Source organism: Kryptolebias marmoratus, linkage group LG2 (genome assembly GCF_001649575.2).
Source record: "Kryptolebias marmoratus isolate JLee-2015 linkage group LG2, ASM164957v2, whole genome shotgun sequence".
Classification (NCBI taxonomy): Eukaryota; Metazoa; Chordata; class Actinopteri; order Cyprinodontiformes; family Rivulidae; genus Kryptolebias; species Kryptolebias marmoratus.
In genome coordinates, this window is record NC_051431.1 from 14,094,735 (window position 1) to 14,104,968 (window position 10,234).

At 44.4% G+C, this 10,234-nt stretch overlaps 2 protein-coding genes across 2 annotated transcripts; one reads left to right on the forward strand and one right to left on the reverse strand.

Moving 5' to 3' along the window:
• Window positions 1–391: 391 nt before the first annotated feature.
• psph (phosphoserine phosphatase) lies at window positions 392–4,460 on the forward strand. Its single transcript, XM_017433388.3, has 6 exons — window positions 392–1,119; window positions 1,693–1,836; window positions 1,912–2,046; window positions 3,227–3,372; window positions 3,461–3,609; window positions 3,708–4,460. Exons 1-6 carry the CDS (start codon window positions 956–958, stop codon window positions 3,816–3,818), a joined length of 849 nt encoding a protein of 282 aa, XP_017288877.3. The 5' UTR covers window positions 392–955; the 3' UTR covers window positions 3,819–4,460.
• Window positions 4,246–9,807, reverse strand: nipsnap2 (nipsnap homolog 2). The gene is made up of 10 exons (XM_017433387.3): window positions 9,671–9,807; window positions 9,007–9,146; window positions 8,878–8,923; window positions 8,564–8,658; window positions 8,304–8,374; window positions 8,076–8,216; window positions 7,075–7,106; window positions 6,050–6,144; window positions 5,327–5,410; window positions 4,246–5,211 (listed from the first exon to the last, which is right to left on the reverse strand). Exons 1-10 carry the CDS (start codon window positions 9,760–9,762, stop codon window positions 5,147–5,149), a joined length of 861 nt encoding a protein of 286 aa, XP_017288876.1. The 5' UTR covers window positions 9,763–9,807; the 3' UTR covers window positions 4,246–5,146.
• Between the last annotated feature and the right edge of the window lie 427 nt (window positions 9,808–10,234).

Here is a 10,234-nt window from a genome sequence, read left to right on the forward strand (position 1 = left end):
TTCAGCAGCTGTAAAATATATATTTTTTTTTATTTCATGCTGGGTTTCTCATCATTGTATTGCGGTGTTGGACGGACAGGCTTTGTAATTTGTATTCTTGGGCAAAACATATTGCTGTAAAAGCAACAGGAAAGTAGAACATACAGTGTATTAGTACGTGTGCATGCAATATGGAAGTTAAATATTTGAATTTGGGCCAAAAATCAAAACTCTGATCTGTCAGAAAATCTTTGTTAGATTTTATGTGTATGTTTAGTTTGTAAATTTGTTTCTCTCACACATATTTTGACTTTGTGGTGTTTGAACACTTGTTTGTCAAAGTCAGAGTCAAAGTGAACTTTATTGTCAATCAGACTATGCAACAGTACATTACATAGAGGACTGAAATTGCGTTTCCCTAAACTCCAAATGTGCAACAGATACTAAAACACTAAGTATAGACAAAGCTAAAATTGACATCTATCTAAGTACAAGACTAAGTATAAGACATATAGTGCAGAAAGAAATATCAGTAACAAAAAAGACACAGTCAACACAGCAAATAGAATACAGTGAGCGCCTATTCTAGACTATCCAGTTACTAAGTGGTCAGTTCAGTATGTTACTATAGTGCAGTAATCCTGAGTTCAGCAACAACATGTGCAAGGTAGGTGAGGTTTATATCTAAATTAAAACATCCAAAATGGCAGATACACCTATAAGATAAAGGTAGACTAATTTACATTTCTACCAATTTAGTTTTGAGCCAAATCAACAAAAAACATGCTTTGATTAAGAGCGTCTGGGTGTTAAAGAACGAAACGAAATGTTTTAGTAGTGTTAAGTGAAGCGCCGTTCGGGAGCCAAAAGATTCGGCTCTCCTTGATGAATTGAATCGAAAGAGTCGGCTCTCGTCGGTGATTTGAGTCGAAACAGTCGGCTCCCGGATGAGAGCCTGAATTCCCGTCACTACAGGATGGAACGGAGCCAAAACCCTGAGTCAACGGTCAGTGGGCGGGGCTTCTGTCGGCTTCGCTCTGATTGGTCGGCCGCTCAGCTCCTCATCGGTGAGGTCGGTCAGTCGGCTGCGGCTGCTCCTGTTAAACTGCTGCTTGTGCCTTACCGACACTCCTTTTACCGGTAAGTATAAAAAATAATAAAACCCGGCTTTTTTAATATATCGAACACCTTCATGAAAAACGCGACGTCGGTGTTGCAACGTTAAGTAGCATGAGCGAGTCAAATGAACCGAAGACAGGTTACGTTATTCTCCGTTCGCAGGGTTCTTTTCACCTCGACGGAAGGATTTATAGTCCGTGTCTGCTTATTTTCACAGCTCCGAGTTATTGTATTTGACGAGAAAAGACTATGCCAGGCCGGTTCGATAATCTTCGGGTTTCTTCCGGTGGTAATAACTGCTCCTCCGTAGTGTCCTTGGTACTTCTGGGTGACGCAATACGGATAGAGGATGTCCATCCGTCCACCGGCCCCTCTGGTTCATTCACACTGCTTCATGCAAGGCTTTTCTGACTCTCTGTGTAGCCTGGGGCTCAGTATTTATGAGATTAGCTCACTTCAGAACAGTACATACATAGTTATGTGTATCAGACCACTGGCACAAATCTCAGAGCTGACTCCACATCCTGCCTTCAAGTGTAAAACATTCAGGGACACCGCTGCAGGTCTCACGCTGACTCTTCCGTTGTGTTTCAGCACCATGACAACCCTCACCCAGACGAAAGAGCTCTTCAGGAGGGCGGACGCCGTCTGCTTTGACGTGGACAGCACGGTCATCAAGGAGGAAGGCATCGACGAGCTCGCCAAGTTCTGCGGCGTGGGAGACGCCGTCAGGGAGATGTACGTGCCAGGTGCGTTTTCAATGTCTGCGTTTGACCCAGACGTCACAGCCGTCCCCCCTGTGTCCCCTTGCAGGACCCGCAAGGCCATGGGCGGCTCCATGACGTTCAAGAAGGCCCTCACCGAGCGCCTCTCCATCATCCGCTGTTCCAGGGAGCAAGTAAACAAACTCATCACAGACCACCCGCCTCAGCTGACTCCAGGCATCAAGTGAGTGTGGGAAGAGTGTGATAACGTAAATCCATTCAGCAGGCAGCTCCATTTCGCACTTTGCACTGAAATAAACCGACACAGGAAATCCTGTGTTCCCGTCCCAGAAGGCGAGGAACATACTTGTGATTTGTGAGAGATGCGTTCAGACAGTTTTAACACAGAAACGCCATCGGGGGATATTCTTTTCCATTCCGAGGTTTCTAACTAATTAGTTTGAAATTGTGTGGCGGGCCGGAGGAAAAAGGTTCCGGTTCCACATTCCTGTTCATTCACAAATATAAATTCTAGTTTATTTGTTTTTATCAGTCCAAGTGAATAAACAGAAGAGAAATCTAGATGAAATCTGTATTCAATGGGCTCTTCCTTTAACCAAATAAAGGTTTTAAGAAAAAAAACAAAAACAGCTGGACTTCTGTTCTGTAGCTGAAGACGCTCCGCTTCTCATCCGAGGAGCTTCATCAATTCATCAAGCTTTAAACTGATGAGATTTCATTTAAACTGGATTCGCATGCAGATTGAACTCGCTCTCCTCACAATGGAGGCTCGTTGGTGTCTTTTGTTAGCCTGACTCACAAACAGGCCACTGTGTTCACATGAATGAAGGTGTTGATTAGAGTGAAAACGACTGATTATCAGGCTTAACGTTGGTTAAAGTTGGTTTCTCTCATCACCACCAAACCGTCTGTCTTCTTGGTCCAAACTATGAACATTTTGGTCCTCCAGAGAGCGTCCCTTTATCCTTGAGGTGTAGGTGAACGGCTGAGTCCTGTCTTGAAGAGGCGGCCCTCCTGTGTTGAGCCATGTGTTTGTGAAGAGGCTGTTTGGTTTCTCCAGTATAGACTTCTGGAGGACGTTCCTCTCTGCTCTGAACTGCAAACTCCACTCCGCTCAGTTTGGGTTTGGTCGTTTTGGCCTACGGGTGGACCAGCCTCTGTCCAAGAGTCCTGTTGGGTTTGAAGTGCGTCTTTTACCCTCAAAGCAGCATCAGTTCTTCTACCTGCGGACCGAAGGAACTGGTGGTTTCAAAAGCGTTTAAGTAAAAGCGTTCTTCCTTTACTGCGCGTGCCTAAAAGTTTAGCTTTGTTTGGTGTAAATCAGTCAGAAAATCTGAAGTGAGTAAATGTTTTTTTTGTTTTTTCTCTCAGCGTGGTTTAAAAGTTGTTGTTTTTTATTTCAGGGAGCTGGTGGACCGTCTGCATGAACGCAGCATAGAAGTGTTCCTCATCTCAGGGGGCTTTCGCTGTATTGTCGAGCACGTGGCCACTCGGTTGAACATCCCTCTGCACCACGTCTACGCCAACCGGCTCAAGTTCTACTTCAACGGTGAGCGCCAGCGTAGTAAGCGTGTTCGCCGCGTCCTTTTCCTCCTTTCGCCGGAACCGTCTGAGCTGTTGTCCCTGCTCAATTCCAGGGGAGTATGCCGGTTTTGACGAAACACAGCCGACAGCCGAGAGCGGCGGCAAAGGGAAAGTCATCAGCGTGCTGAAGGAGCAATACGGCTTCAAGACCGTGGTGATGATCGGAGACGGAGCCACGGACCTGGAGGCCTGTCCTCCAGCTGTAAGTACTCTCCTTTAAAAGATTCATTTTAAAAAACGCAGCCCATCGTAGGTAAGCAGCGCTTGTGATGACAATGAGCAATCTTTCCTCCTCCTCAGAGTGCTTTCATCGGGTTTGGCGGGAACGTCGTCAGGCCTCAGGTCAAAGAGAGGTCTTCATGGTACGTGACGGACTTCGAGGAGCTAATCAAAGAGCTGGAGAAGATTTAAAGATTGTGGAGGAGCTCTTGTTACTAATTTAACATTTTATATTTGCACCCAAAGGTGTGCCGCTGGTGGTTTTATTACCCATCGCAAGCTTTTCTTTAAAAAAAAAAGCGTGCGATGGGTAATAGATTGATAGATTTTTATAATGAGCGAAACTGTTTACACTCTAGTCAAAACCTTAACGGGCATGTTGCCTTATTGCTTTTTATAACATACTAAAAAAAAAACAAACAACAAACACAGTCTGTGTGGAAGTTGAGATTTTTAGTTTCTTTTTTGCACTTTTCACTTCCAAACCTCCCAGTAACCTTGTAGGTATTATATCATGGCATGTGCAATGAGCGATAGTTCTTTTAGAAATGTTTTCTGTACTAAAGGCTGTAATTAGAGCGGCGACGTCAGTCATTAAAGATGACAACATGCTATAAAGGATGTCTGAATTACTTTTAATTTGTCTTTACCGTCTGTGGACATTGGTTCCCATTTAACAACAAAATAATAATAAAAAAAGACATAAATGTGGTTCCCTTAGTAACAAACCGTCCATTGTTACAGTACGACGGTTCACCTCCCTGCTGATTTACACACGGCTGGTTTACCCCAATAAAACGCGTCGGATTAAAAACTGATTTTAAAACCAGGCATGCTGTCACAAGAAAAAAGAAGTACAAACACAGCACCGGGAAACTTTAACCGTCACTTCAACGAGGAACAGGAAGAAGAAGAAGAAACAAAGTGTTTCTGTATAATAAAATGCAAATATAAAATGATATCTGCTCTGGAACAAACGTCACACTTTGTCATCTTGAGTGGCAACATTTTTTAAAACTTTAACGACCTTTTTTTTTCCTCCTGAATCAGCAGTGATGAGGCTCCTCAGCACATTTAAACACTACACTATCTATATTAAATAAATAAACACCAGTACTATTTTTCTCTAATACACTTTGCAGCTTCTAATTTTAGTTCTCCTCTCCAAGTAACTTTGGTTGGTTGCAAAACTGAGAGATCGATTCTCCCGTCGGGGTCGGTTTTAAGATGCCGCACACGACGACCGCCGTGAGGTTTCATTTACTCGTCCTGTTTCAGACCCTAAAAATTTTTTAAAATAACAGAGAAAGTTGTGCGTGTCAGGAGTGTGCTACCTTTTCAACATTTACTCTAACCGCAGATGAGTAGCACTTTTCTCGTCGCCTCCCTCGTCTAAGTGGGATAATGGGAGTAATGAAGCAATGAAAACAAAAAAGGGAGGTGGTTGTTGTTCGGTAGCACTGACAGAAGGTTGGACCCGTGACGGCGGCTCTCGGGATGGACGTAACATTCAAACAGCCTCACTGCAGCGGGGAAGCCTTTGTTGGGATCATGATCCTTGAATCCATGCGCTGGATGAGTGGGACTGAAGGAGGGGAGAGAGCTGATCAGGGTACAGCTTAGTCAAACTTCAACAACTTCAGAAATCTGAAAAAAAGCTTGATTTTCAGTTTACCTGTGCGGAGATTTATTTTGCTCACCTGTGTAATAAACCACCTCGTGCCAGCCCTCCTGCTGCCAGACGGCGTTCCTGGTGTCTTCCCGCGACTGAAGGTCTTTGTAAGCTGCAAAGAACGAATCAGAGCCCAACGTTTTACTGCTCGCACAAGTCCGGCAACTATTTTAATCATCTGGTTTGTTTGTTACGGCTTTCAAACTGCAGCGGGAAAATAAAAGAATTAAGTTTATTTCAAGCCCCGTCTGCTTTTGCCTGATCAATTTCCTGCTTTTTGACTCCAATTTGACAGAAAAAAAAAAGTATTTTAAAGCAGGAAACAGAAAGAATTAAACCCTAAAACCAGATCTTTTGAAATGAAGTTTGGTTTTACTTTATCCTTAAATTGCAACCATTTCATACATCACACATTGTTCCAGAGACTTTTACTTTATTCCATTTGATGCCTATTCTAGTCATTTTATTTTATTCTAGCTTTAAATCCATTTTTACTGAAGTTTAGCAGCCTTGCTGCAAACACACTGACTGCAGTGTAAAAGTTGATCAAACACTGCACGAACCCCTCTGGTCTTGGCTCTGTTCAGACTAGCCGTTAGCTCATCAAACGGGTCAGAATCAAACTACTTCCTAAAACCAAGGTCCTTCAAAGAGCCATCTACAAGTACGTAAGCTTAATTGTTTGTAGCTTCACTTCACAAGATATGAACCCTTTGTTTGAATCAGAGCGAGGCGAGCCGATGAGCCGTACCCCAGAGGTGATGGACCATGTAGAGGTCACCGATCTGTGAGAAGAACCCCCCCACCGCCTCTCTGTTGCCCTGGCGGTACTTGATCGCTCTGGCCCTGTGGAGTAAAACAACACCAGTCAGAACACTAGCCAAAAATACAACAATGACAAAAAAAAAATTAAAAATTAAACCCACTAAGGCTTCAACTCTGAGTTCTCATCTTTCAGTTTACTCTGGACTGTATCTAATAACTGGACCGAGTATGTTTAGGTAACGACCTGGTGTTCGCGTGTTTATGATTCCTAACAGAGGCCAAGTCTCAGTGAGCCGGTGTGACGGCAATGTTTCAGATTTATTGTTTCACCTCAAAGCACTCGGGCTGATTTCAATCATAATCACTGTCTGTCTACCAAACTATGACGCCTCATTTGTAAATGCTGTAACCCGAAGCGGGAATTTAAGCCTTCGCCTGCGCTGATTATCATGAAATTGCTTTAAGTAGCTTTTCTAACACTGTTTATGGGACCACAGGGGGCTGTTCAAATGACGGCTAGTTAAAATGGGCAAAAAAAAGGGGGGGGTTGGATGAAAAATAAACTTGGAGTGACATCCCCCCCCTCCTACGATGATCCAAAATCAACTGCATATTTTTGTTTTCTCCCCCAAGAACAGAGCGAAGCTCAAGGCTTTCACGGCAGAATGGTTTCAGTGTTTTTAAGCTGAACAAAGTGCACTCGATGTGCTGACAGGACAATTATCGACGGCCAAATCCTTAGCAGCCAGAAACGCGGAGTCATCTATAATCAAAAGGAGAAAAAATTTTTAAAGCCTGACGAGCAAAATGATCAATACAAAAAAAAAAAAAAAGGAAAAGTTTTCCAGACGGCTGTGAGCTACACATTTCTGTCACTCCCCTGAGTTTGGCTTCGAGTGCTCGACAGTACGGCTTCAGATACAAGGCCTCTCGGTGGAATAAGTCTTATTAATGTGTGATGTGCTGCTGTAACTACAGTTCAATGAGTTCAACGAATTCAGGCTGCCTTACCAGTAATTACCCCACTCGATCATGGTTCCTGGCTGCAGGGAGGAAAAACACAACATTCTTTATTACAAGGAGACATAGTTTAAAACAGAAAGCTTTCCGAACTCCTCCTCTCTCCAGACTGAAGACATTAACACAAGTAAAATGGCAACGACATAATCCACGTTTCTATCATTGTTAAGATAAGCTGCAAGAACAGAAGCGCCCAAAGGCTTCTTCCATCACTCTTTGGTGTTTACAGGGAACAAACTTCCTGCTGTTTGTCAGATACAATCTCACCCCGTGTCGAGGGGATAACAGCTTGAATTTGTAGCAAGGAGCGCCGATCAAACGGGAGCTCGGCCCTTTTCAGAAGGACTCGATCTGTGTGAGGCGGCCCGCTTTGGTTCAGATCGAGATCTGACTTCAAACGGAGCCATATTTCTGAGTGCACACACATAATTTAGGGAACAAATCCAACCAATAGGGACTCTGAGGCAAATCCTGCAATCAGCTTACACAGGCGGCGGTCGTCTATGAAAAACTGTTTTTTGTGCAATTTAGCTCCGAAGCCTCAAACCCAGCAGCAGACCGGCTCAGACGTGATGATTGGATCATTGTGTGCACGTACATAAAGTCTGAGAGTGCGTAAGACGGTCGTCATACCCCTCAGTTTGAACATTAAACATTATCCTGCAGGTTTCAGGAGGACCTGCTCATGAGGGCTCAGGGTAAAACGGCTTTTCTTCCAAACAAACCAACACAGCATTATGAGAGCTTTAAGTTTTATTTACTTTCTGAAAAAAAATGTAAAAAACAAAAGCCTTTACTGCTCGACCAGTAAAAGCAGATGTTTTAAAAAGGTAGTTTGTGTTCAATTCAAAGGGATTAATTGGCATTGTTTAGCTGCCTATATGCACCGTTTCTGCTGCTGGTCGACTTCCTGCAGTCAAACTCACTTTTAACGGGCCAGGAGTCCCTCGTGTGGGCCTGGGTAATAATTACTCCGTGCATGCATGACTCACCCTGAGCTGGTAGGACCTGAGCTCGTAGATGTTGGGGCCATCTCGGGGCACGGGCTCGTTCCAGAAGCTGAACTCCAGCAGGAGCTGATTCTTGCGCGACAAGAGCATCTTCCCCCGCTCCATTCGGTACTCTGTGAACTCCTGACGTGGGACACACACACACCGACCGGTGAGCTTTACTTTCCAACGGCAGAAAGCGGGAGCGACACAGACACAGACGACGGTTACCTTGTTCTGCCTGAGCTTGTTCATCACCTCGGTCAGAGCTGGATATCCACCTCTGTAACGCCACAGGTGAACTGCAGAAACAACAGCTCGTAAACGCCAGTTTACATCTGCTCCCTCCAATATAAATACAGGACTTTCCCCGCTAAATAAAGTCATTTACTGACACTTTGCTTGCATGAGTGCGAGCACACAGTATAACATGGCTGCTGAGTGCGAACTGTGCACATGGCAGGCGGCTATGTTGATTTTAGTAATCCTACCAGCCTGGTCTTGTTCTCCATACCAGGTATTCCAGGTTCCCACCAGCTCACAGGGGTAGTACTTATCAGCGTGGATGGAGGGCAAAACACCCTCACTGTGAACGAAGAAGAAGAAGCCAAAGTGAACAAAGCACTGAATGACTTGCACATTTGACATTCTAATCTGACCCTGGATAAGTTAAAGTACAAAGCCTTGTAGTTATCTTGTGTTTGGAAGGAAAAAAAGACTAAAAAACACAATGCGGTCAGGAATTTCAGCCACGTCCTGATCAAAACTATGCGCTCTTTAAAAAATGACACAAAACTGCACTCACCAGAGTTTATTGTACGCATCCAGGCACTCTGGCTTCACATTATGAACTGTAAAGAATATTATTATTATCATTATTATTAATAATAAATCATTTTAGGACTGAGGTGCTGACGCCCGTGCGGTGACTTACACTGGATTTTGTAGAGGTTGCTCTCCTCGTTCTTTGTCAGCAAGTTGGAGTGTGCGTCTTTCCTGGGGTCAACTTTCCTCACAAACAGGGACTTAAACCAGCTGTCCTCCCTGTCCCTGCTGCTGGTCGTCGCAAACCCCCTGCAGAGGGACACAGGAAGTCATGGACACGTGTGTTTATTATGACTTAAAGCAGTTTTAGGGTGCAGAATGTTATGGGGGGAAAGGGGGAATACACCACTCCAGTTGAAACATCCCAAATGCATAAAGTGACACAGGAAGGCAGCATCTGCAAGCACACCTGGATTGTTGTTTTCCTTCTCTCTATATACATATATAAAGCTGAACTGACCTTGAGCTTCTCATATATTAAAGGGGGGTTAAAAAAAGATGACAGAAGCTCCCTTTCTTTCACTTACACCAGCAAGCACCACACGCCTATAAGCTCGCACTGTTCGGGACAATTAAGCGCAAAGTTAAGTGAACAGCCTGAAGGCCGAACCGGGGCTTGGTTAGCTGCAGTTAAACGGGTTAGCTCGGCTCAACGTAGCCGCGCGGCGAAAAGCAACTCTTGGGGAGAAAAAAATAAAATAAAAAGACGTCAGGCAGACAACATGTGACGCTGCAGACACGACACCAGACAAACCGAGGCGATGACTGCCCACCTGACCCAGCCCGCGAGCTGCCCGGCTGACAGAGCCCCGCTTTTAGCCGGAGCCAAACCTCCGCGGACTCTCTGAAGGACTCCGGCCGCCATCTTTAACTGGAACGGAGGGCGCAGTTGCGGCCTCCGGCCACCAGATGGCGCCAGAGACGCAGTCCGCCCATCACAGCGACAGGAAAACAGTCACCACAAGGTAACACTTTGGGGTTTTTAATATTATTAAAGTATAAATAAAGAACATTTATCGGCCCCGAGGCGTCACTGCTTTGAAAACAAACACGTTTCTGTAGTTAGAAACGGTGCCAAAAAGAAAATAACTGCGTAAAAAACACTGTCAGTAAACTCTGGTGACAAATTCAAGTTAACTCTGCCATGCAAAGAACAACATAATAACACCATCACACGTTTTTAAAAAGGAACCAGAAACAGTCTTATCTAAGCTCAAGCTAATTTTAAATAAACTAAAGCAAATTAAGGTAAGAAAAAGCCTTAAAGGGATAGTTTGGTCATTTTGACGTGATGTTCTGTCAAATAGTTACCAGAAGAACCGTAGATATGGTGACCA

Excerpts from the sequence above, each read along its gene's own strand:
- nipsnap2 (XM_017433387.3), bottom strand. The coding sequence starts at position 9,762 with ATGGCGGCCGGAGTCCTTCAGAGAGTCCGCGGAGGTTTGGCTCCGGCT. Across the intron at positions 7,107-8,075 it reads TCAGGTCCTACCAGCTCAGG|CCAGGAACCATGATCGAGTG; the intron begins GTGAGTCATGCA and ends TCCTCCCTGCAG. Across the intron at positions 6,145-7,074 it reads ATCGAGTGGGGTAATTACTG|GGCCAGAGCGATCAAGTACC; the intron begins GTAAGGCAGCCT and ends TTTACTCCACAG.
- psph (XM_017433388.3), top strand. The coding sequence starts at position 956 with ATGGAACGGAGCCAAAACCCTGAGTCAACGGTCAGTGGGCGGGGCTTC. Across the intron at positions 2,047-3,226 it reads CAGCTGACTCCAGGCATCAA|GGAGCTGGTGGACCGTCTGC; the intron begins GTGAGTGTGGGA and ends TTTTTATTTCAG. Across the intron at positions 3,373-3,460 it reads GCTCAAGTTCTACTTCAACG|GGGAGTATGCCGGTTTTGAC; the intron begins GTGAGCGCCAGC and ends GCTCAATTCCAG.